The sequence below is a fragment of the Pristiophorus japonicus genome, chromosome 19 (genome assembly GCF_044704955.1).
Source record: "Pristiophorus japonicus isolate sPriJap1 chromosome 19, sPriJap1.hap1, whole genome shotgun sequence".
NCBI classification, from domain to species: Eukaryota; Metazoa; Chordata; class Chondrichthyes; family Pristiophoridae; genus Pristiophorus; species Pristiophorus japonicus.
In genome coordinates, this window is record NC_091995.1 from 89,933,119 (window position 1) to 89,958,661 (window position 25,543).

At 52.2% G+C, this 25,543-nt stretch overlaps 1 protein-coding gene across 1 annotated transcript; it reads left to right on the forward strand.

Moving 5' to 3' along the window:
* Nucleotides 1–1,084: 1,084 nt before the first annotated feature.
* LOC139230288 (Golgi-associated RAB2 interactor protein 3-like) lies at nt 1,085–25,231 on the forward strand. The gene is made up of 6 exons (XM_070862117.1): nt 1,085–1,246; nt 5,457–5,644; nt 10,958–11,255; nt 16,320–16,510; nt 17,854–17,879; nt 24,447–25,231. The coding sequence occupies exons 1-6, from the start codon at nt 1,085–1,087 to the stop codon at nt 25,229–25,231; spliced, it is 1,650 nt and encodes a 549-aa protein (XP_070718218.1).
* Nucleotides 25,232–25,543: the final 312 nt, after the last annotated feature.

Genomic DNA, 25,543 nt, shown 5'->3' on the forward strand with positions numbered 1-25,543 from the left:
GAGTCCCGCTCACCCATCACCCACTGTGCTCGCTGCCCCGTGTCCTAACTCGCACCGAGTCCCGCTCACCCATCACCCCCTGTGCTCGCTGCTCCGTGTCCTAACTCGCACCGAGTCCCGCTCACCCATCACCCCCTGTGCTCGCTGCCCCGTGTCCTAACTTGCACCAAATCCCGCTCACCCATCACCCCCTGTGCTCACTGCCCCGTGTCCTAACTCGCACCGAGTCCCGCTCACCCATTACCCCCTGTGCTCGCTGCCCTGTGTCCTAACTCGCACCGAGTCCCGCTCACCCATCACCCCCTGTGCTCACTGACCTACATTGGCGCCCGGTTAAGCCATGCCTCGATTTCAAAATTCTCATCCTTGTTTACAAATCCCTCCATGGCCCTCGCCCCTCCCTATCTCAGTAATCTCCTCCAGCCCCACAACCCCCCGAGATGTCTGCGCTCCTCTAATTCTGCCCTCCTGAGCATCCCTGATTATAATCGCTCAACCATTGGTGGCCGTGCCTTCTGTTGCCTGGGCCCCAAGCTCTGGAACTCCCTCCCTAAACCTCTCCGCCTCTCTACCTCGCTTTCCTCCTTCAAGACGCCCCTGAAAACCTACCCAGCTTTTGGTCACCTGTGCTAATTTCTCCTTATGCGGCTCGGTGCTAACATTTTCATCGCATAATGCTCCTGTGAAGCGCCTTGGGAGGTTGCACTGCATTAAAGGCGCTATATAAATACATATTGCGTCTGTAAGCACTCTAGTAATGACTCCATGAGGTAAGGTATTGTACTTGACCTGCGGTGACCTTAGTCCATTTATTGCAGATCCTGAGTGAGGGTACAGTATGGTGAGCTCCCTTTTATACCTGGTTTACCTGTTGTGTACAGGTGACCCCTAGGTCTCCACCAGTTGCACCCTCTGGTGGTACAGGCATAGTGTATACAGTGTGATGATGCATCCAGTAGTCTTATATAACCGTACATTGAGTGTACAGGGTATATTGTTGTTTTGTTGTTATTCACGTCGTCTATTTTGGAGAAAATAATTCATCCCTGTTCATTTTCATCACCCTGTCGGATTAGGAATCAAAATGGTCTCCCCGGATAGTGAAGGAACAAAGCTGTGCAGCCCTCTCGCCAAACAGAAGATCTGCACCGAATCCCCGACACCTGGGGCTCTCCAGCAGCACCTCTTCTACGGCGAATATGATCCCTTCAAATACGCGCCCATCTTCGAGAGCGACTTTGTGCAGGTAACATGTCACCAAATACCCTGCCCCTGCCCGCACTGAGGTGGTTACACCGAGGGTACCCCGCAGAAACAGGCCGTTCGGCCTGACAGGTCCGTGCCGGTCTTTATGCTCCACGCCATTCTCCGCCCGACCCCCGTACTTCATCTCACCTTCTCGGCATATCCCACTATTCCTTTCTCCCTCGTGCGCTTATCAAGCTTTCCCTTAGTGGCATAGGAACATAAGAAATAGGAGCAGGAGTCGGCCATTCGGCCCCTCGAGCCCGCTCTGCCATTGAATTCGATCACGGCTGATCTTCGACCTCAACTCCACTTCCCTGCCCGATCCCTTGATTCCCTTAGACTCCAAAAATCTAGCGATCTCAGCCTTGAATATACTCAAAGACTGAGCCTCCACAGCCCTCTGGGGCAGAGAATTCCAAAGATTCACCACCCTCTGAGTGAAGAAGTTTCTCCTCATCTCAGTCCTAAATGGCCGACCCCTTATCCTGAGACTGTGACCCCTGGTTCTAGACTCCCCAGCCCGGGGGAAACAACCTCTCAGCATCTACCCTGTCAATCCCCTTCAGACTCTTGTATGTTTCAATGCGATCACCTCTCATTCTTCTAAACTCCGGAGAGTATAGGCCCATTCTACACAATCTCTCGTCATAAGACAGCTCTCTCATCCCAGGAATCAATCGAGTGAACCTCCGTTGTACCGACTCCAAGGCAATTATATCCTTCCTTAGATAAAGAGAACAAAACTGTGCATTGATACGTCCTTACTATACAGTATAAATGTACACGAGGCCCATGCTTGAGAGGTCAGTCTGTGACCTGTCCTTTATTCCATAGCACTCAAGTGATGGAAGTGGGTGGAGCTTCCCCTTTTATACCTGAAGGTCCAGGTTAGGAATGTCTCCCACAAGTTCACCACCTAGTGGTCATTGTTCTCACAGTGTACAGCTTAGGTCAGATTATACATGGGTTACAATGCTGGTTGAATACATGACATGCGTAGCACTCCAGGTGTGGTCTCAGGGCCCTGTACAATTGTAGCAAGACTTCCTTACTGTTATACTCCAACCCCCTTGCAATAAAGGACAACAGGCCACTTGCATCTCTGCTACTCGCCTCAACCACTCCATGCGGTAGCAAGTTCCACATTGTCTGGGTAACAAAGTTTCTCCTGAATTCGCCATTGGATTTATTCGCGACTATCTTATATTTATGGACCCTAGTCCTGGTCTCACCCACAAGTGGCAACATCTTCTGCGTCGACCCTATCAGACCCTTCCACAATCGATCAGGTCACACCTCAGCCTTCTCTTCTCTCAAGAAAAGAGCCCCAGCCCTGTTCAGTCTGATGGGTATCACCTCTCAATTCTGGTATCACCTTTGTCAATCTTTTTTTGCACCTTCCCGAGTGCCTCGATGTCCTTGACATGGTTGCTTGGATTTAGGAACGCAGGAACAGGAGGAGGCCATTCAGCCCCTCGATCCTGTTCCACCACCCAATCACAAGATGGCTGATCTGCATCTTAACTCCATCTACCTGCCCTGGTTCCGTAATGGGGAGCGGGCGGGCAAGTGGAGCTGAGACCATGATCAGATCAGCCATGATCTTATTGAATGGCGGAGCAGGCTCGAGGGGTCAAATGGCCGACTCCCGCTCCTATTTCTTATGTTCTTATGTAACCCTTGACTAACCAAAGTTTATCAGTTTTGATATTTTTAATTGACCTCCAGCCTCAACTGCATTTTAAGATGAGAGAGAGTTCCAGATTCCCAGCACCCTTTGTGTGAAGAAGTGTTTCCTGACATCACCCCTGAATGGCCTGGCTCTAATTTTAAGGTGACGCCCCCGTGTTCTGGATTCCCCCCGCCAGAGGAAATAGTCTCTCTCTATCTACCCTATCAACATCTTTAACCATCTTAAACACCTCAATTAGGTCACCGCTTAATCTTCTATATTCCAGGGAATACAAGGCTAGTCCACGCAATGTGTCCTCTTAATTTAACCCTTTTAATGCCCGGGATCACTCTGGGGAATCTGGGCTGCTCCCACTCCAAGGCCAATATAGCAATCCTGGGGGACGGGGCCCAGAACTGGACACGGATGGGGCCTAACCAGAGCTCGATATAACTGTAGCGGCATTTCCACACCTTTACATTCCAGCCCCCTGGAGACACAGGAAACATCCCACTGGCCTCGAGCTGTCCACCGGCGTTGAGTGAATTCTGTACCTGGGCCCCTAAATCTCTCGGCTCCTCCACAGTCCTCGCTCATCGATCTTTCTTGGGTCCAAAGGGGATGAGCTCGCACTTCTCCACATTGAACCTCTGCCACAGGTTTGCCCACTCACTGAATCTATCCAACGTCCTTCATTGGTAGAGAAGCCCGAGGGTTCCTGAGGCCCTGAAAAGTGCAATATGAATCTCTCTTCCTCCCTTTCTGTCAATCTCTCCTTCTCTCTCTCTCTCTCTCTCTCTCTCAATCTTGTTTTTTCTTTCTTTCTTTCTTTCTTTCTTTCTTTCTTTCTTCTCGTTATCCTTCTCTCTTTCTCTCTTCCTCTCAATCGCTCCTCTCTCTCTCTGTCACACTCCTCTCTCTGTCAATCTCTTCCCCTCTCTCTCTCAATATCTCCTCTCTGTCAATCTCTCCTCTCTCTCTCTCCCTCAATATCGCCTCTCTCAATCGCCCCTTATCTCTCTCCCTCTCTCTCTCAATCTCTCCTCACTCTCCTCTCTGTCAATCTTTCCTCTCTCTCAATCTCTTTCTCTCTCTCTCTCTCTCAATATTTCTTTTCTCTCTCAATCTCCCCTCTCTCTCTCTCTCTCAAACTCTCCTCTCTCTCTCTCTCTCAATCGCTACTCTCTCTCCATCTCCTCCTTCCCTCCCTCCCTCGCTCGCTCCGTGTGCCGTGGAGCACCCCAGGGGTAGGTGCGGTGGGACACCCCGGGGACAGGTGCAATGGGGCAGCCCGGGGGCAGGTGCAGTGGGGCACCCCAGGGACAGGTGCAATGGGGCAGCCCGGGGGCAGGTGCAGTGGGGCACCCCAGGGACAGGTGCAATGGGGCAGCCCGGGGGCAGGTGCAGTGGGGCACCCCAGGGACAGGTGCAATGGGGCAGCCCGGGGGCAGGTGCAGTGGGGCACCCCAGGGACAGGTGCAGTGGGGCACCCCAGGGACAGGTGCAGTGGGGCACCCCAGGGACAGGTGTAGTGGGGCACCTCAGGGACAGGTGCAGTGGGGCACCCCAGGGACAGGTGTAGTGGGGCACCCCAGGGACAGGTGCAGTGGGGCACCCCAGGGACAGGTGCAGTGGGGCACCCCAGGGACAGGTGCAGTGGGGCAGCCCGGGGGCAGGTGCAGTGGGGCACCCCAGGGACAGGTGCAGTGGGGCACCCCAGGGACAGGTGCAGTGGGGCACCCCAGGGACAGGTGCAGTGGGGCACCCCAGGGACAGGTGCAATGGGGCAGCCCGGGGACAGGTGCAGTGGGGCACCCCAGGGACAGGTGCAATGGGGCAGCCCGGGGGCAGGTGCAGTGGGGCACCCCAGGGACAGGTGTAGTGGGGCACCCCAGGGACAGGTGCAGTGGGGCACCCCAGGGACAGGTGCAGTGGGGCACCCCAGGGACAGGTGCAGTGGGGCACCCCAGGGACAGGTGCAGTGGGGCAGCCCGGGGGCAGGTGCAGTGGGGCAGCCCGGGGACAGGTGCAGTGGGGCAGCCCGGGGGCAGGTGCAGTGGGGCACCCCAGGGACAGGTGCAGTGGGGCACCCCAGGGACAGGTGCAATGGGGCAGCCCGGGGGCAGGTGCAGTGGGGCACCCCAGGGACAGGTGCAATGGGGCAGCTTGGGGGCAGGTGCAGTGGGGCACCCCAGGGACAGGTGTAGTGGGGCACCCCAGGGACAGGTGCAGTGGGGCACCCCAGGGACAGGTGCAGTGGGGCACCCCAGGGACAGGTGCAGTGGGGCACCCCAGGGACAGGTGCAGTGGGGCAGCCCGGGAACAGGTGCAGTGGGGCACCCCAGGGACAGGTGCAGTGGGGCACCCCAGGGACAGGTGTAGTGGGGCACCCCAGGGACAGGTGCAGTGGGGCACCCCAGGGACAGGTGCAGTGGGGCACCCCAGGGACAGGTGTAGTGCAGGTTCCACTCACCTTGAAAGGAGCAGCGTGAGTGGGTTTTGAAAGCCAGGATTTACTGCTCGCCGTTTCTCGCAGGTTACGAAGAAGGGAGAAGTCCTGAACATCCATAACCAGGTTACCGTGGTGACGGTGGGCGTGACCTCCACAAGCCCTAACTTCACCCTCCCCAACGTCATGCTGCTGGCCCGACCCATTAACGCTTTGAAGGAGATGATGTGTAACTGCCAGGTTTCCGACGATAGATGCCCAATGGAACTCACCAGGTAAGGAAACTGGAAACCCTAGCCCCGGCCTAATGTTCGTTGTTGAGGAATCGCAGTGATGGCCAATGGCCAGTGGTGATGGGCAGGACCAAGGCTGCACGGGTTAGGAGAGAAGATGAGGAAAATTAAGACGTACTGATTAGGAACATAAGAACATAAGAATTAGGATCAGGAGTCGGCCATTCGGCCCCTCGAGCCTGCTCCGCCATTCAATGAGATCACGGCTGATCTTCGACCTCAACTCCACTTCCCTGCACTATCCCCATGCCCCATGATTCCCTTAATCTATCGCTCTCAGCCTTGAATATACTCAAAGACTGAGCCTCCACAGCCCTCTGGGGCAGAGAATTCCAAAGATTCACCACCCTCTGAGTGAAGAAATTTCTCCTCATCTCAGTCCTAAATGGCCGACCCCTTATCCTGAGACTGTGACCCCTGGTTCTCGACTCCCCAGCCCGGGGGGAAACATCCTCCCTGCATCTACCCTGTCAAGCCCTGCAAGAATATTATATGTTTCAATGAGATCACCTCTCATTCTTCTAAACTCTAGAGAATATCGGCCTAGTCTGCTCAATCTCTCCTCATAGGACAATTCCCCCATCCCAGAAATCAGTCTGGTGAACCTTTGTTGCACTCCCTCTATGGCAAGTGTATCCTTCCTTGGGTAAGGAGACCAAAACTGTGCAAAATACTCCAGGTGTGGTCTCACCAGGGCCCTGTATAATTGCAGTAAGACGTCTTTACTCTTAATACTCAAATCCTCTTGTAATAAAGGCCAATATACCATTTACTTTCTTAATTGGAGTTCAGAAGACTGATAGGTGATCTTATCGAAACATAATTGAAACATATAAGATTCTGAAGGAGCTTGTCAGGGTAGATGCAGAGAGGATGTTTCCCCTGGTGGGGGAATCTAGAACTAGGGGGGGTTTAGCTTCAGAATAAGGAGTCACCCATTTAAAATGGAAATGAGGAGGAATTTCTTCTCTCAGAGGGTCGTGACTCTGTGGAATTCTCTGCCCCAGAGAGCTGTGGAGGCTGGACCATTGAATATATTTAAGGCGGAGACAGACAGATTTTTGAGCGATAAGGGAGTCAAGGGTTATGGGGAGCGGGCGGGGAAGTGGAGCTGAGTCCATGATCAGATCAGCCACGATCTTATTAAATGGTGGAGCAGGCTCGAGGGGCCGAATGGCCTCCTTCTGTGCTGTAAGCTTCTATGATTGTACGAGGTGACAAATGTCATTCACTGGCGATGTGGGGCATCCTGAGGGTATCAGTACAACCCTTGCTCTATATGGGTTCTGGTTGCAATGCAATCAGCAGCAATGTCACAAATCAGCCACTTGGTGGCAGCAACCAACTGCTGCAGAAGCTGAAACATTAAACACTGCAAAACTCAAGGGTATGATGGGATTGTGGCTCAGGCTCATGATGTTTGTTTTGTTGCTAACTCAGACTGCGGATTTTAACAATGTGACTTCTTCAGCTCAACCAAAACTCAGCTGCCCCGTGTCCTAACTCGCACCGAGTCCCGCTCACCCATCACTCCCTGTGCTCGCTGCCCCATGTCCTAACTCGCACCGAGTCCCACTCACCCATCACCCCCTGTGCTCGCTGCCCCGTGTCCTAACTCGCACCGAGTCCCGTTCACCCATCACTCCCTGTGCTCACTGCCCCGTGTCCTAATTCGCACCGAGTCCCGCTCACCCATCACCCCCTGTGCTCGCTGTCCCGTGTCCTAACTCGCACCCAGTCCCGTTCACCCATCACCCCCTGTGCTCACTGCCCCGTGTCCTAACTCGCACCGAGTCCCGCTCACCCATCACCCCCTGTGCTCGCTGCCCCGTGTCCTAACTCACACCAAGTCCCACTCACCCATCACCCCCTGTGCTCGCTGCCCCGTGTCCTAACTCGCACCGAGTCCCACTCACCCATCACCCCCTGTGCTCGCTGACCTACATTGGTCTCGATTTCAAAATTCTCATCCTTGTTTTCAAATCCCTCCATGGCCCTCGCCCCCTCCCTATCTCTGTAATCTCCTCCAGCCCCACAACCCCCCGAGATGTCTGCGCTCCTCTAATTCTGCCCCCCTGACCATCCCTGATTATAATCGCTCCACCATCGGTGGCCGTGCCTTCTGTCGCCTGGGCCCCAAGCTCTGGAACTCCCTCCCTAAACCTCTCCGCCTCTCTACCTCTCTTTCCTCCTTTAAGACCCTCTTTAAAACCTACCTCTTTGACCAAGCTTTTGGTCCTCTGACCGAATATCTCCTTATGTGGCTCGGTGTCGAATTTTCGTTGATCATGCTCCTGTGAAGCGCCTTGGGACATTTTATTATGTTAAAGGCACTATATAAATGCAAGTTGTTGTTAAAGTAACAGTCCCTTCTCATTCTATCTTGCTGCGCGTCAGCTGCACAGTAGACCTCTTATTATTTTACCATGGGGGGCATCACGACTGAATCTGATGCTCTCTCAATTTAAAATTCTCATCCTTGTTTTCAAATCCCTCCGTGGCCTCGTCCCCTCCCTATCTCTGTAATCTCCTCCAGCCCCACAACTCCCCGAGATGTCTGCGCTCCTCCAATTCTGGCCTGGTGTACATTCCCAATGTCCTTTGCTCAACTATTGCTGGTCGTGTCTTCTGTTGCCTGGGCACCAGGTTCTGGAACTCCCTCGCTCAACCCCTCCGCCTCTCTCTCCTCCTTTAAAAATGCTCCTTAAAACCTACCTCTGTGATCAAGCTTTTGGTCACCTGGCCTAATTTCTCCTTCTGTGGCTCAGTGTCTTTTCTGCACAGTACTGGCCAGTGAGTTTTGATTCTGGGAGAATCTCAACGTTGAAGATCTGTACTCGTCGCCAGTTAGTAAGTCTCTACTTATCTGTAGAATAACTCCATGAGGCCTCGTGCTTTGCTTGAACTGCTGTGACCTTAGTCTCTTTATTGTAACTGCAGAGTGCCTTCACCCTGTGGTGACCAGCCTTTTATACAGCTCCTGTCTGGGCCTCCCACAGTTGCACCCTCTAGTGGTACCGTCATAGTATATACACAGAGTCTACTGTCAATTATTTCTCTGATTACAGTCCTGTGAAGAGCCTTGGGAGGTTTTGCTCTGTTAAAGGCGCTATATAAATGCAAGTTATAGTTCGTATCATTGGGCGCAGAGACAAACTGTGGAAAGTGAACGACTACGTTAAGAAGCTGACTGTTGAGGGTAGACATTCTGTCGGGTTAAATTGCAGTCAGTGCTTCACGCATTGGTGCTGCAGTCCCATGTGCGATACTTTTAACTCGCCTAGTTTTTTAATCTCTTATGATCTGTGCATAACTGGCCAGGCATTTATTGCCCATTCCTTATCCTCCCTGAGGTTTGACACAACTCAGCGACTTTCTAGGCCTTCATGGGGCAGTTAAGAGTCAACCGCATTGCTGTGGGTCTGGAGTCACGTATAGGCCCAGACCGGGTAAGGGCGGCGGATTTCCTCCCCTAAAGGGACATTAGTGAATCAGATGGGTTTTTACGACAATCTGACAGCTTCATGGTCCCACTCCAGGGACTTGAACACATAAATCTAGGCTGACACACCCAGTGCAGTGCTGAGGGAATGCCGCACTGTCGGAGGTGCCGTCTTTCGGATGAGATGTTAAACCAAGGCCCCCGTCTCTCTCTCGGGTGAATGAAAAAGATCCCAAGGCCACTATTTCGAAGAAGAGCAGGGGGAGTTAGCCCCGGTGTCCTGGGGCCAATATTTATCCCTCAATCGACATAACAAAAAAACAGATTATCTGGTCATTTTCACATTGCTGTGCGTGGGAGCTTGCTGTGCGCAAATTGGCTGCCGTGTTTCCCACATTACAACAGTGACTGCACTCCAAAAGTACTTCATTGGGCTGTAAAGCACTTTGGGACGTCCGGTGGTCGTGAAAGGCGCTACATAAATGCAAATATTTCTTTCTCCCCTTCCTTCCTTCCTACCTTTCTCTCCTTCCTTCCTCCCTACCTTTCTCTCCTTCCTTCCTTCCTTCCTTCCTTCCTTCCTTCCTTCCTTCCTTCCTTCCTTCCTTCCTTCCTTCCTTCCTTCCTTCCTTCCTTCCTTCCTTCCTACCTTTCTCTCCTTCCTTCCTACCTTTCTCTCCTTCCTTCCTTCCTACCTTTCTCTCCTTCCTTCCTTCCTTCCTTTCTTCCTTCCTTCCTACCTTTCTCTCCTTCCTTCCTTCCTTCCTTCCTCCCTACCTTTCTCTCCTTCCTACCTTTCTCTCCTTCCTTCCTCCCTACCTTTCTCTCCTTCCTTCCTTCCTTCCTTTCCTTCCTTCCTTCCTTCCTTCCTTCCTTCCTTCCTTCCTTCCTTCCTACCATTCTCTCCTTCCTACCTTTCTCTCCTTCCTTCCTCCCTCCCTACCTTTCTCTCCTTCCTTCCTTCCTTCCTACCTTTCTCTCCTTCCTTCCTTCCTTCCTACCTTTCTTTCCTTCCTTCCTTCCTTCCTTCCTTCCTTCCTTCCTTCCTACCTTTCTCTCCTTCCTTCCTACCTTTCTCTCCTTCCTTCCTTCCTTCCTACCTTTCTCTCCTTCCTTCCTTCCTACCTTTCTCTCCTTCCTTCCTTCCTTCCTTCCTTCCTACCTTTCTCTCCTTCCTTCCTTCCTTCCTTCCTACCTTTCTCTCCTTCCTTCCTTCCTACCTTTCTCTCCTTCCTTCCTTCCTTTCTACCTTTCTCTCCTTCCTTCCTTCCTACCTTTCTCTCCTTCCTTCCTTCCTTCCTACCTTTCTCTCCTTCTTTCCTTCCTAGCTTTCTCTCCTTCCTTCCTTCCTTCCTACCTTTCTCTCCTTCCTTCCTTCCTACCTTTCTCTCCTTCCTTCCTTCCTCCCTACCTTTCTCTCCTTCCTTCCTTCCTCCCTACCTTTCTCTCCTTCCTTCCTTCCTTCCTTCCTACCTTTCTCTCCTTCCTTCCTTCCTTCCTACCTTTCTCTCCTTCCTTCCTTCCTTCCTTCCTACCTTTCTCTCCTTCCTTCCTACCTTTCTCTCCTTCCTTCCTTCCTTCCTACCTTTCTCTCCTTCCTTCCTTCCTGCCTTTCTCTCCTTCCTTCCTTCCTTCCTACCTTTCTCTCCTTCCTTCCTTCCTTTCTATCGTCCCGGCTGCCCTTGCTCACAGTGATGATGATCTGAGTGTGTCCGTGCCAGGACTTGTCTCGAGCCCTCCGGTGCTGGGTTTGTGTGTGTGTAAGAATCGCTGATGCTGCCCGCCCCCAGACTGCTTGTATTTATTTCTCTCCCCCCCCCCCCCCACCACCCCCGCCCCGCTTTCTGTCGCAGGCTCTTCCCCCTGAGCTTTGTCAACATCTCCATCCACGACGTGTACAACCGGCGGCTACGCCTGAAGCTGGCCAACGGGCGGGCCTTCTACCTGCAGCTCTACGTGCACCCGGACTGCGAGAACGAGGTGTTTGAGCGATGGATGAAGCTGGTCACCCTGCTGCGCACCACCCCGGAGGATGTGTACGGCTACGAGGCTGTGACGCCCGAGATCGAGTGCATCCTGGAGCAGGGCAGCCGGGAGACCTCGGTCACCGAGCTCTCCGATTGGCAGCTGGAGCCGCCGGAGATGTCGCCGGTAAGTGGAGCTCGGGCCGCCGAGGGCGTCAGCACCTCATTCGCAGAGACCCCCTCCAGCCCCCGCCACCCCTCCCCTGCTTCCCCCCCCCCCACCCTCACCCTCCCCCCCCCCACGCCCCCACCTCGATCCTGTTCCACCGCCCAATCAGAACACGTCTGATCTGCATCTTAACTCCATCTACCTGCCCTGGTTCCATAACCCTGAATACTCTTGCCTAAACTCTCGCGAATATAGGCCTCGTCTACTCAATCTCTCCTCATTGACTGGCAAAGCAGGAATCAGTCTGGTGAATCTTCATTCCACTCCCTCTATGGGGAGCACTGAGATGGCAAGCCTTTAAGAAAGGATATACTTGCTTTGGAGGCAGTTCAGAGAAGGTTCACTCGGTTGATTCCGGGGATGAGGGGGTTGACTCACGAGGAAAGGTCGAGGAGGTTAACAGAGAATATAAGAACATAAGAAACGGGAGCAGGAGTAGGACAAACAGCCCCTCGAGCCTGCTCTGTCATTCCATAAGATCATGTCTGATCCGATCATGGACTCAGCTCCACTTTCCTGCCTGCCCCCCTAATCCCCTATCAGATAAGAAATTGTCTTAAATTTATTCAATGTCCCAGCTCCCACAGCTCTCTGAGGCAGCGAATTCTACAGATATACAACCCTCTGAGAGAAGAAATTTCTCCTCATTTCAGTTTTAAATGGGCGGCCCCTTATTCTAAGATGATGCCCTCTAGTTCCAGTCTCCCCCATCAGTGGAAGTATCCTCTCTGCATCCACCTTGTCAAACCCCCTCATAATCTTATACGTTTCGATAAGATCACCTCTCATTCTTCTGAACTCCAATGAGTAGAGGCCCAACCTACTCAACCTGTCCTCCATGAGTCAACCCCCTCATCCCTGGAATCAACTGAGTGAACCTTCTCTGAACTGCCTCCAAAGCAAGTATATCCTTTCTTAAGTATATCCTTGCCATCTCAGTGCTCCCCATAGAGGGAGTGGAATGAAGATTCACCAGACTGATTCCTGCTTTTCCAGTCAATGAGGAGAGATTGAGTAGACGAGGCCTATATTCGCGAGAGTTTAGGCAAGAGTATTAAAGGTTATGGAACCAGGGCAGGTAGATGGAGATCAGCCATGTTCTGATTGGGCGGTGGAACAGGATCGAGGGGCTGAATGGCCTTCTCCTGCTTCTATGTTCCTAAATCAATCCAGACATAAATATAAGATAGTCGCGAATAAAAACAATAGGGAATTCAGGAGAAACTTTGTTACCCAGACAATGTGGAACTTGCTACTACATGGAGTGGTTGAGGCGAATAGCAGAGATGCAAGTGGCCTGTTGTCCTTTATTGCAAGGGGGTTGGAGTATAAGAGTAAGGAAGTCTTGCTACAATTGTACAGGGTGGGACCACACCCGGAGTCTCCTTACCCAAGGAAGGATGTACTTGCCTTGGAGGCGGTGCAACGGAGGTTGATTAGGTTCATTCCTGGGATGAGAGGGTTGTCCTATTAGGCGAGATTGTGTAGAATGGGCCTATACATAGAAACATAGAAACATAGAAAATAGGTGCAGGAGTAGGCCATTCGGCCCTTCGAGCCTGCACCGCCATTCAATGAGTTCATGGCTGAACATTCAACTTCAGTACCCCCTACCTGCTTTCTCGCCATACCCCTTGATCCCCCTAGTAGTAAGGACTACATCCAACTCCTTTTTGAATATATTTAGTGAATTGGCCTCAACAACTTTCTGTGGTAGAGAATTCCACAGGTTCACCACTCTCTGGGTGAAGAAGTTTCTCCTCATCTCGGTCCTAAATGGCTTACCCCTTATCCTTAGACTGTGACCCCTGGTTCTGGACTTTCCCTGGATGCTCTAGAGTTTAGAAGAATGAGAGGTGATCTCATTGAAACATACACAATTCTTACAGGGCTTGACAGGGTAGATGCAGGGAGGATGTTTCCCCCCGGGCTGGGGAGTCTAGAACCAGGGGTCACAGTCTCAGGATAAGGGGTCGGCCATTTAGGACTGAGATGAGGAGACATTTCTTCACTCAGAGGGTGGTGAATCTTTGGAATTCTCTGCCCCAGAGGGCTGTGGAGGCTCAGTTGTTGAGTATATTCAAGACAGAGATCGATAGATTTTTGGATATTAAGGGAATCGGGCGGGAAAGTGGAGTTGAGGGCGAAGATCAGCCATGATCTTATTGAATGGCGCAGCAGGCTCGAGGGGCCGAATGGCCGACTCCTGCTCCTAATTCTTATGTTCTTATTTCCTCTGTCACCACCCCCACCTTCCCCGCAGCTCTGCTGAGGGCATACACTTTTCCAGAGGCCCCCTCTGCTCAACCTCCCACCCCTTCATCAGAATCATAGAATGGTTACAGCGCAGAAGAAGGCCATTCAGCCCATGCCGGCTCTCTGCAAGAGCACCTCAGTTCATCGCACTTCCTGCCTTTCGTCTACTCACCACACTCTCGGCCCTCCCCTTAAGTAATTTCTCCCAAATTACTGCTGAGGGAGCGCCGCACTGTCGGAGGAGCCGTCTTTCGGATGAGACGTTAAACCGAGGCCCCGTCTGCCCTCTCAGGCGGATATAAAAGATCCCGCGGGCACTATTTCGAAGAAGAGCAGGGGGAGTTCTCCCCGGTGTCCTGGGGTCAATATTTATCCCTCAATCAACATAAGGAATAAAACCGATTATCTGGGTCATTATCACGTTGCTGTGTGTGGGAGCTTGCTGTGCGCAAATTGGCTGCCGCGTTTACCCCCATTACAACAGTGACTACACTCCAAAAGTACTTCATTGGCTGTAAAGCGCTTCAGGACATCCAGGTTGTGAAAGGCGCTATATAAACCCTTTATTAGAATCTGATTTTAATCACTCCATCATTGGAATTCCCTCCCTAAACCTCCCGCCTCATTACTCTCTATCTTCTTTTAAGACACTCCTTGAAACCTAGCTCTTTGACCAAGCCACTGCCCTAATTTCTCCTGATGTGGTTCGGTGCCAAATTCTTTGTCTCATAACACTCCTGTGAAGCGTTCTTGGGACGTTTCGCTAAGTTAAAGGCGCTATATAAATAGAAGTTGTTGTTGTTGTTTATCAAACCCCTTCGTGATTCTGAACACCTCGATCAAATCTCCTCTCAACCGTCTCTGCTCCAAGGAGAACAACCCCAGCTTCTCCAGTCTATCCACCTAACCGAAGTCCCTCACCCCCTAGTATCACTCCAGTAAACCCCACTCCGAGACCATGAAATCTGTAATGTATTTGCTTCAGGGGTTCTTTGCTTAAGAATTCACAGCAACACATTGCTATTAAGAACTAGTTGGTTTATCAGCAAAGGTTTAACAATCACACGACACATTACCAGTTCATCCACTTGGTTCACAACTGCATGCCTCATCGTGGATGACTTAGACCCAACTGGCTGGGGTTTTATTGAGTCTTGCGAACATCACATGACTGGCTAAGCCACTCACAGTGCAACAGCTCTGCAAACTGGTGCGCATGCTCACAGGTGCGTATATTACAAGATCCACGAGGCACAAGTTTTATTTTTCAAAAGCAAAATACTGCAGATGCTGGAATCTGAAATAAAAACAGAAAATGCTGGAAATACTCAGCGGATCAGGCAGCATCTGTGGAGAGAAAAACAGAATTAAGGTTTCGGGTCTGTGACCCTTCGTCGGAACTGGCAATAATTCAAAATTTAACAGTTTCTTAAGGGGGAGGGGAGGAAAGAACAAAAGGGAAGGTCTGTGATAGGGGGGGGACGGCAGGAGAGATTAGAGAGACAAAAGGGATGATGGGCCGACTTGAGATGGTAATGGGACAAGTGAGGGAACAAAAGATGCGTCTAGATAGGGTGAGAATGGGGGAATTATCACCAGCTGCCGTGGGAAACACAGAGAGAGAGAAAATATATATAAGATCAGGGGGAGGTTTATAAAAAACAGGAGGGAACATAAGAACATAAGAAATAGGAGCAGGAGCAGGCCATACGGCCCCTCGGGCCTGCTCCACCATTCAATAAGATCATGGCTGATCCGATCATGGACTCAGCTCCACTTCCCTGCCCGCTCCCCATAACCCCTTATCCCCTTATCATTTAAGAAACTGTCTATTTCTGTCTTAAATTTATTCAATGTCCCAGCTCCCACAGCTCTCTGAGGCAGTGAATTCCTCAGATTTACAACCCTCTGAGAGAAGAATTTCTCCTCATCTCAGTTTTAAATGGACGCCCCCTTATTCTAAGATCATGACCTCTAGTTCTAGTCTCCCCCATCAGTGGAAACATCCTCTCTGCATCCACCTTGTCAAGCCCCCTCGTAATCTTATACGTTTCGATAAGATCACCTCTCATTCTTCTGAATTCCAATGAGTAGAGGCCCAACCTCCTCAACCTTTCCTCATAAGTCAACCCCCTCATCCCCAGAATCAACCGAGTGAACCTTCTCTGAACTGCCTCCACAGCAAGTATATCCTTTCGTAAATATGGAAACCAAAACTGCACACAGTATTCCAGGTGTGGCCTCACCAATACCTTATATAGCTGTAGCAAGACTTCCCTGCTTTTATACTCCATCCCCTTTGCAATAAAGGCCAAGATACCATTGGCCTTCCTGATCACTTGCCGTACCTGCATACTAACCTTTTGTGTTTCATGCGCAAGTACCCCCAGGTCCCGCTGTACTGCGGCACTTTGCAATCTGTCTCCATTGAAATAATAACTTGCTCTTTGATTTTTTTTTTCTGCCAAAGTCACACTTTCCAACATTATACTCCAGCTGCCAAATTTTTGCCCACTCACTTAGCCTGTCTATGTCCTTTTGCAGATTTTTTTTTGTGTCCTCCTCACACATTGCTTTTCCTCCCACCTTTGGATCGTCGGCAAACTGGGCGACGTGACACTCGGTCCCAAGAGAGTTATTTTTCACCGGACGACTTTTGTTACGAATATCACAGGAATCTCTTTTTTTTTTCCGCCCTTACATACGGCGCAATCATTCTTCTCCCTTTGTCTACTTTGTGTCTTCCCTCGCCCCCCCCCGCTTTAGGGCATGAGGGAGTTCTATGAGGCCAGCCATGCAAGCAGCAAGAAGAGTCGAATGAGCAAGAGCGAGGATTGCAGTGAGAGGACCCAGAGCAAAAGGAGCAAGAAAAGTGGATCCAGCAAAACGGGCGGGAGCGACGCTGACAGCGTGCCCGATTTCGACGAGGAACAAGAGCGCTGGCCTCCGGTCGAACCGTGGGTATTCCTGCTCGATACGTGGGGCGGGCTGGGGGGAGGTTCAAAGTCTCGGCCAATGGCTCGGCAGCTAGCTACTCCACGCCACTGAGTCAGCAGGTCGTGGTTTCGAGTCCCGCTCCGGAGACTCGAGCACATTGATCCAGGCTCACTCTCCGGCGGAGGGGCAGTGCTGAGGGAGCGCCGCACTGTCGGAGGGGCGGTGCTGAGGGAGCGCCGCACTGTCGGAGGGGCAGTGCTGAGGGAGCGCCGCACTGTCGGAGGGGCAGGGCTGAGGGAGCGCCGCACTGTCGGAGGGGCAGGGCTGAGGGAGCGCCGCACTGTCGGAGGGGCAGGGCTGAGGGAGCACCGCACTGTCGGAGGGGCAGTGCTGAGGGAGCGCCGCACTGTCGGAGGGGCAGGGCTGAGGGAGCACCGCACTGTCGGAGGGGCGGTGCTGAGGGAGCGCCGCACTGTCGGAGGGGCAGTGCTGAGGGAGCGCCGCACTGTCGGAGGGGCAGTGGTGAGGGAGCGCCGCACTGTCGGAGGGGCAGGACTGAGGGAGCCCCGCACTGTCAGAGGGGCAGTGCTGAGGGAGCGCCGCACTGTCGGAGATGCCGTCTTTCAGATGAGACGTTAAATCCGAGGCCCGTGTCTGCTATCTTGGGTGGACGTAAAATATCCTACGGCAGTATTTCGAAGACGAGCTCTCCCCTGTGTCCTGGGCCAATACTTAGCCCGCGCGGGGCGATTTCCCGCGGGGGATCGGAAAGGGGGTCGCCATCGGTCGGTGAGGGGTTGGAGCGTTTGCGATTCGGTGGGAAAGCGGGCAGTGCTGAAACCTGTTCCCATCGCTGCCGGCCCCGGGTGGGCCCATCCATCCGCCCCTGGTCAGTGAGGCCAATCTGCTCCGTTCCCACCTCTAATGGAGCTTATAGAGGAAGGCACTTTCAGCCCCCAAATCCCACCAATTGAAATTCAGTTAATTAAATAAATCTAAAACACAAAGCTAGTATCAGTCGTGGTGACCATGAAACTACCGGATTGTGGTAAAAATCCATCTGGTTCACTAATGTCCATCAGAGAAGGAAATCTGCCGTCCTTACCCGGTCTGGGCCGATATGTGATTCCAGACCCACAGCAATGTGGTTAACCCTTAACTGCCCCTCTGAAATGGCCCAGCGAGACACTCAGTTGTGTCCAAGAAGGCGGCTCACCACCACCTTCTCGAGGGCGATTCGGGACGGGCAATAAATGCCGGCCTTGCCAGCGACGCCCACATACCGCGAACAAAAATGATAGGTTTATAGGTTGTTGCCACATTGCAGATTTACCTCAGCTCTCGTTATGGTTTTATCCGACAGGCCGAAGAAAAAGAAGAAGGGTCGAGGTATGGCATTTGATGGACTGGCTCACGTTGTTTGGGTAAAATAGGAATGGTCAATGGGAGAGGTGGGTGGGCAAAGGGCCTTGATTCACCCGGTACTCCTGTGGCATCTCAGGCAGGATCTGACCTGTCAGCGCTGACCATGGTGGCTTAGCGGCTAACGACACAACATTAAGCCATAAAGACCACCACATCTGGCTACCATTCCGCTCGTAGCTAGCTACCCTCTAACGCTTCCCTCCAACGGCTCCCTTGGCCAGGGGAGGAGGAACGGGGGAAAACCAGCCAGATTTCTACTTGTGATCACAGCTTGCATTTATATAGCGCCTTTCACGTAGTTAAAATGTCCCATGGTGCTTCACAGGAGCAATTAATGATTCGCATTAATAGGTAGGGGGATATGGAAGCATTTTTTGACAACATTTGACACTGAACCACTTGCGATATTAGCACAGGTGAGGCAGAGCTTGGTCAAAGGGGTAGCTATGAAGGAGCATCTTAAAGGAGGAGAGAGAGGCGTCGAGTTTTAGGCTGAGTGTCATGTATTTTCTTCATGGGTTCTTTGCTTAAGAATTCATAGCTACACATTTGCTGTAAAGAGCTAGTTGCTTTAGTGGCAAGGTTTAACAATCAAATTGAACCTGACCAGTTCATCCACCAGGCTCACAACTGCATGCCTTATCGTGGAGAATCTGAACTCAACTGGCCGGGGTTTTATTGAGTCTTGTGAACATCATGTGACTGGCTGAGCCACTCACAGAGCAACAGCTCTACAACTATTTTAGTTACACCTGTAAATCAAATGCCCCCTAATTAAAGGCGGGAGGGGGGCACTAAAACTGACAATTTAAACAAACTTTAAATGGTCAAATTAAAATTTGGTTGCCGGGGGTGATGCTACTCTCCAGTCCCTCCGGCGCCCACCTCTTGCGGAAGGCTGCGAGCGTACCAGTGGACACCGCGTGCTCCATCTCCAGGGACACCCTGGCTCGATGTAACCGCGGAAGAGAGGCAGGCAGTCGGGCTGAACGACCCCCTCGACCGCCCGCTGCCTGGACTGGTTAATGACATGCTTGGCCAGGCCCAGGAGCAGGCCTACGAGGAGGCCCTCGGACCTGCCCGCTCCCCTCCGCACAGGGTGCCCAAAGATCAGGAGTGTGGGACTGAAGTGCAACCAGAATTTGAGGAGCAGCCCCTTCAAATGCAACAGCTCTACAAACCCGTGAGCATGTTCACAGATGCATGCATTACAGGAGGGAGTTCTGGAGCTTAGTTCCAAGCCAGCTGAAGGCACGGCCGCCAAAGATCAGAGTGGGGGGAGGGGAGGTGGGTGCAAGAGTACAGTATTAAAGGAGTGTGGTGATCTAGGCGGGTTGTAGGGCTGGAGAAAGAATTACAGAGATAGGGAGGGGTGAGACCATGGAGGGATTCGAACAAGCGAATGAGTACTTTAAAGTTGAGGTGCAGTAGCCGGAGCAGGAGCCAATGTAGGTCAGTGAGCACAGTGGGTGATGGATGAGCGGGACTCGGTGCAAGTTAGGGCACAGGGCAGAGAGCACAGGGGGTAATGGGTGAGCGGGACTTGGTGCGAGTTAGGATACGGGGCAGCGAGCACAGGGGGTGATGGGTGAGCGGGACTCGGTGCGAGTTAGGACACAGGGCAGAGAGCACAGGGGGTAATGGGTGAGCGGGACTTGGTGCGAGTTAGGGCACGGGGCAGCGAGCACAGGGGGTGATGGGTGAGCGGGACTCGGTGCGAGTTAGGACACAGGGCAGAGAGCACAGGGGGTAATGGGTGAGCGGGACTTGGTGCGAGTTAGGGCACGGGGCAGCGAGCACAGGGGGTGATGGGTGAGCGGGACTCGGTGCGAGTTAGGACACGGGGCAGCGAGCACAGGGAGTGATGGGTGAGCGGGACTTGGTGCGAGTTAGGGCACAGGGCAGAGAGCACAGTGGGTGATGGGTGAGTGGGACTTGGTGCGAGTTAGGACACAGGGCAGAGAGCACAGTGGGTGATGGGTGAGCGGGACTCAGTGCAAGTTAGGGCACAGGGCAGCGAGCACCGGGGGTGATGGGTGAGCGGGACTTGGTGCGATTTAGGACACGGGACAGTGAGCACAGGGGGTGATGGGTGAGCGGGACTCGATGCGAGTTAGGACACGGGGCAGCGAGCACAGGGGGTGATGGGTGAGCGGGACTCGGTGCGAGTTAGGACACGGGGCAGCGAGCACAGGGGGTGATGGGTGAGCGGGACTTGGTGCGAGTTAGGACAGGGGGTGATGGGTGAGCGGGACTCGGTGCGAGTTAGGACACGGGGCAGTGAGCACAGGGGGTGATGGGTGAGCGGGACTCGGTGCGAGTTAGGACACGGGGCAGAGAGCACAGGGGGTGATGGGTGAGCAGAACTTGGTGCGAGTTAGGACACGGGGCAGCAAAGTTTTGGATGACAGCATCCAAGATTTGTTTGGAGTTTGGAGGGATAGGAAAGATAAACTCAGAGAAGTAATAAACTTTGGAGCAGTGGTAAAGTAGAGCGAGAGACAAAACATTATTGAAGAGTGTACTGTACGCACCTGCATGCTCACGGGTTGATAGAGCTGTTGAATTTGAAGGGGCTGCTCCTCAAATTCAGTCCCACCCTCCTGATCTTTGGGCACCCTGTGCGGAGGGGAGCGGGCAGGTCGGAAGGCCTCCTCGTAGGACTGCTCCTGGGCACGGCCAAGGGGGCCATCAGCCGGTCCAGGCAGCGGGCGGTCGAGGGGGTCGTTCAGCCCGACTGCCTGCCTCTCTTCCGCGGTTACATCCGAGCCACGGTGTTGCTGGAGATGGAGCACGCGGTGTCCACTGGTACGCTCGTGGCCTTCCGCGAGAGGTGGGCGCCGGAGGGACTGGAGTGCATCATCATCCCCTGGCAACCAAATTTTAATTTGATCTGTTCAATGTCTAAAGTTTAATTTGTTCATTTGTTGGTTTTAGTGCCCCTTTAACCAAGGGGGCATTTGATTTACAGCTTCAATTAAAATAGTTGTCGAGCTGTTGAGTTGGGAGTGGCTTAGCCAGTCACATGATGTTCACAAGACTCAATAAAACCCCAGCCATTTGGGTTCGGGGGATCCACGTTGAGGCAGGTGGTTGTGAGCCTGGTGGATGAACCGATAATGTGTCGTGTGATTGTTAAACCTTTTGCTAATAAGTCAACTAGCTCTTAATAGCAACGTGTTGCTATGAATTCTTAAGCAACGAACCCATGAAGCAAATACATTACATAGAGAAAAAGAACTTGGAGGCTAGAGCTGAGAGAAGGGTTGTCTTCTGTCCGAATACAAGAAGATGCAGAACAGCTATCTCAGACCTCAGCTCCAGAATACCCTCCTTAAACTTCTCTGCTGCTCCCTGCCTCTCTGTCCACCCTTAAGACACTCCTTAAAACCTACCTCATTGACCAAGCATTTGGTCACCTGCCCTTGTCTCCTCATAGGGCTCTGTGTCACGCTTTGTCTCATTTACACTCCTGTGCACGGTTTGGGACATTTCTTTACATTCATAGACAGTCTCTCGTATCGAGGATGACTTGCTTCCACCGTCAAAAAGTTCACAGGTGTGTCAATGAAGGACCTAATATTCCGGATCCCGAACTATATGTTGAAGGGTGGAAGATGCCTGTGCGTGGATTTTTTTAATGTGGGGTGGCCGTTGCACATCAGCCACCACACGGGCTTGACAGAGCCAGGTCTTGGTCCAGTGGCAAGGGTTAACCAGGACGACTGGAGACCAGCTCTGCTGCACGGACCTAGTGCGCACACATATATCGCACAGTGTGGGCTGGGCCCGTGCTGCCCCTGGCCAGCTAGGACTGAGATGAGGAGAAATTTCTTCACTCAGAGGGTGGTGAATCTTTGGAATTCTCTGCCCCAGAGGGCCGTGGAGGCTTAGTCTTTGGGTATATTCAAGGACACCCTCAAAACCTCCTTGATAAAGTGCAACATCCCCATCGACACCTGGGAATTACATTAAAGGCACTATATAAATGAAGGCCATTGTTGATCTCCTCCCTGCTTGCTCACTGGTGAAAGAAAGGCTCATTGTACCATCTCCTCTTCTGACGCATTCTTTCCCAGCGCCTCAACACCATGGGACTCCTCTCCGTCGGTATTCGCTGCTTAAGAACATAAGAATTAGGAGCAGGAGTAGCCCCTCGAGCCTGCTCCACCATTCAATAAGATCATGGCTGATCTTCGACCTCAACTCCACTTACCCACCATGTCCCCATATCCCTTAGTACCCAAAATTCTATCGATCTCGGTCTTGAATATCATCATCCTCATCGGCAGTCCCTCGAAATCGAGGATGACTTCCTTCCAGTCTAAAAGTGAGTTCTCAGGTGACTGTACAGTCCAATACGGGAATTACAGTCTCTGTTACAGGTGGGACAGACAGTGGTTGAAGGAAAGGGGTGGGTGGGACTGGTTTGCCGCACGCTCCTTCTGCTGTCTGCGCTTGTTTTCTGCACGCTCTCGGCGACGAGACTCGAGGTGCTCAGCGCCCTCCTCCACTTATGGCGGTCTTTGGCCAGGGATTCCCAGGTGGCGATGGGGATGTTGCACTCTATCAAGGAGGCTTTGAGGGTGTCCTTGAATGTACTCAACGACTGAGCCTCCACAGCCCTCTGGGGCAGAGAATTCCAAAGATTCACCACCCTCTGAGTGAATGAATTTCTCCTCATCTCAGTCCTAAATGGCTGACCCCTTATTCTGAGACTGTGACCCCTGGTTCTAGACTCCTCAGCCAGAGGAAACATCCTCCCTGCATCTACCCTGTCAAGCCCTGTAAGAATTTTTCACCTCTCATTCTTCTAAACTCTGGAGAATATCGGCTGAATCTCTCCTCATAGGACAACCCTCTCAAATCCTGCTCCCTCTTCCAATCTACAGGCTCTTGTAACCCAAACTTGGGATGACCTTTTGTCATCTTGTCTTCCCTTTTAATAGAAACATAGAAAATAGGTGCAGGAGTAGACCATTCGGCCCTTCGAGCCTGCACCGCCATTCAATAAGATCATGGCTGATCATTCCCTCAGTACCCATTTCCTGCTTTCTCTCCATGGCCCTTGATCCCCTTAGCCGTAAGAACATAATAAGAACATAAGAATTAGGAACAGGAGTAGGCCATTTAGCCCCTCGAGCCTGCTCCACCATTCAACAAGATCATGGCTGATCAGCTCCAGTTACCCGCCCGCTCCCCATAACCCTTAATTCCCTTATTGGTTAAAAATCTATCCATCTGTGATTTGAATACATTCAATGAGCTAGCCTCAACTGCTTCCTTGGGCAGAGAATTCCACAAATTCACAACCCTCTGGGAGAAGAAATTCCTTCTCAACTCGGTTTTAAATTGGCTCCCCCATATTTTGAGGCTGTGCCCCCTAGTTCTAGTCTCCCCGACCAGTGGAAACAACCTCTCTGCCTCTATCTTGTCTATCCCTTTCATTATTTTAAATGTTTCTATAAGATCACCCCTCATCCTTCTGAACTCCAAGGAGTAAAGACCCAGTCTACTCAATCTATCATCATAAGGTAACCCCCTCATCTCCGGAATCAGCCTAGTGAGTCGTCTCTGTACCCCTTTTCATCAAACACGATGGGGGTCTTGAGCCTTGAGCTTTGGCCTGTCATTTGAGGAGTCTAGAACCAGGGGTCACAGTCTCAGGATAAGGGGTCGGCCATTTAGGACTGAGATGAGAAGAAATGTCTTCACTCAGAGGGTGGTGAATCTTTGGAATTCTCTGCCCCAGAGGGCTGTGGAGGGTCAGTCGTTGAGTATATTCAAGACAGAGATCGATAGATTTTTGGGTTCTAAGAAAATCAAGGGATATGGAGATCGGGCAGGAAAGTGGAGTTGAGGTAGAAGATCAGCCACGATCTCATTGAATGGCGGAGCAGGCTCGAGGGGCCGTATGGCCCACTCCTGCTCCTAATTCTTATGTTCTTATGTTTCTCAATTAAAACAACACACGTAAAGACGAGTTTTTCATCCTATCACTCTGGAATGGATTTAGATCCAGGCTTCAGCGTTGAGAGATGAGATTGGCAACAGACTGTGTCGACCACCTCACCCCATTCAGTTCCCCATGAAAACTCATTGAAACATACAAGATTCTGAGGGGGCTTGACAGGGTAGATGCAGGGAGGATGTTTTCCTCTGGTTGGAGAGTCTGGAACCAGGGGTCACAGTCTCAGGATAAGGGGTCGGCCATTTAGGACTGAGATGAGGAGAAATGTCTTCACTCAGAGGGTGGTGAATCTTTGGAATTCTCTGCCCCAGAGGGCTGTGGAGGCTCAGTCTTTGAGTATATTCAAGGCTGAGATCGATAGATTTTTGGACTCTCGGGGAATCGAGGGATATGGGGATCGGGCGGGAAAGTGGAGTTGAGATCGAAGGTCAGCCACGATCTCATTGAATGGCGGAGCAGGCTCGAGGGGCCGAATGGCCGACTCCTGCTCTCATTTCTTAGGAAAATGCTGAGTTAAAGGTCTTCAGAATTCTGACCGATGTCGTTGCTTGTGTTGGCAGGGTCTATTGGTTTCAATTTCTTCAATAAGGCGGAGAAGGCGGATGAGAAAGAAGAGGAAAAGGTCAAGGAGAAGCCGGCACGGCCCGTCGCCCAAGAGCCGAGGGAACGGGATGAGAAGGAGAAAGGCGGCAGGACGAGGGCGGACGTTGGGAAGAAAAAGCAGAAAGATAAATCGAAGGGCAAGGAGGACAAAGGGGAGAAGGAGATGAAGAAGCAGCGAGAGAAGGCGGAGAAGCAGAAGGTGAAAGAGGAGAGGCAGATGGAGAAGGAGAGGCAGCAGAGGGAAAAGGCGGAGAAGAAGCAGCGGGAGCGGGAAGGCCGCAAGCAGAAGCGGGGGGGGGAGGAGGACAAGCGGGGGGGCAAGGACAAGGAGAAGCGGCGGCAGCAGAAGGAGGAGAGGCAGCGGGAGAGGGAGTTCAAGCGGCGGGAGAAGGAGGAGAAGAGGCAGCGGGAGAGGGAGGACCGCAAGCAGAAGCGGGGCAAGGAGGACAAGCGGGGGGGCAAGGGCAAAGAGAAGAGGGAGCGGGGCAAAGAGGAGAGGGAGCGGGAGAAGGAGCGAGAGAAAGGGGAGAAGGAGCGAGAGAAAGGGGAGAAGGAGCGAGAGAAAGGGGAGAAGCTGCGGGGGGGTAAGGAAGACAAGAAGCAGAAGGACAAGAAGAAAGGCAAAGCGCCTGACTCCAAGCCCAAGGGCAACAAAGAGAAAATAGATGGCCAAGATATGGATGAGGCGGTGCGCGAGTTGAGAACAAGGGTGGAGAGGAGTCTGGAGCGCGATCAGATGTAACTAAAGCAACAAGGAGCACTGCCCACCATGCAAGAGCTCAGCAGAGAAAGCAGCTGTTTAAATGTATTAGAACAGGTCGAATGTGCCCAATGTGAACGGGGAATAAAATGCTTCATTGCAGTTTATTTTCGTTTTGACAAAGGTTAAAGGTCAAACTTCACTCCCCAAAATGCGCCAAAAGTACACCCACTTTTAGTTCCCCGCATCCGTTGACCGCGATCGGGATAGGCGAACAGCTAACTCTAGTATTCCCATATATCTGCTCCCTGACATTTTTTTTTCCTCCCCCCCCGCCCCCTCTCAAAGTCGCCA

Coding starts and splice junctions, on each gene's coding strand:
- LOC139230288 (XM_070862117.1), top strand. CDS start 1,085: ATGGTCTCCCCGGATAGTGAAGGAACAAAGCTGTGCAGCCCTCTCGCC. Junction 5,645..10,957: donor TGCCCAATGGAACTCACCAG/GTAAGGAAACTG, acceptor TTTCTGTCGCAG/GCTCTTCCCCCTGAGCTTTG. Junction 11,256..16,319: donor AGCCGCCGGAGATGTCGCCG/GTAAGTGGAGCT, acceptor CCCCCGCTTTAG/GGCATGAGGGAGTTCTATGA.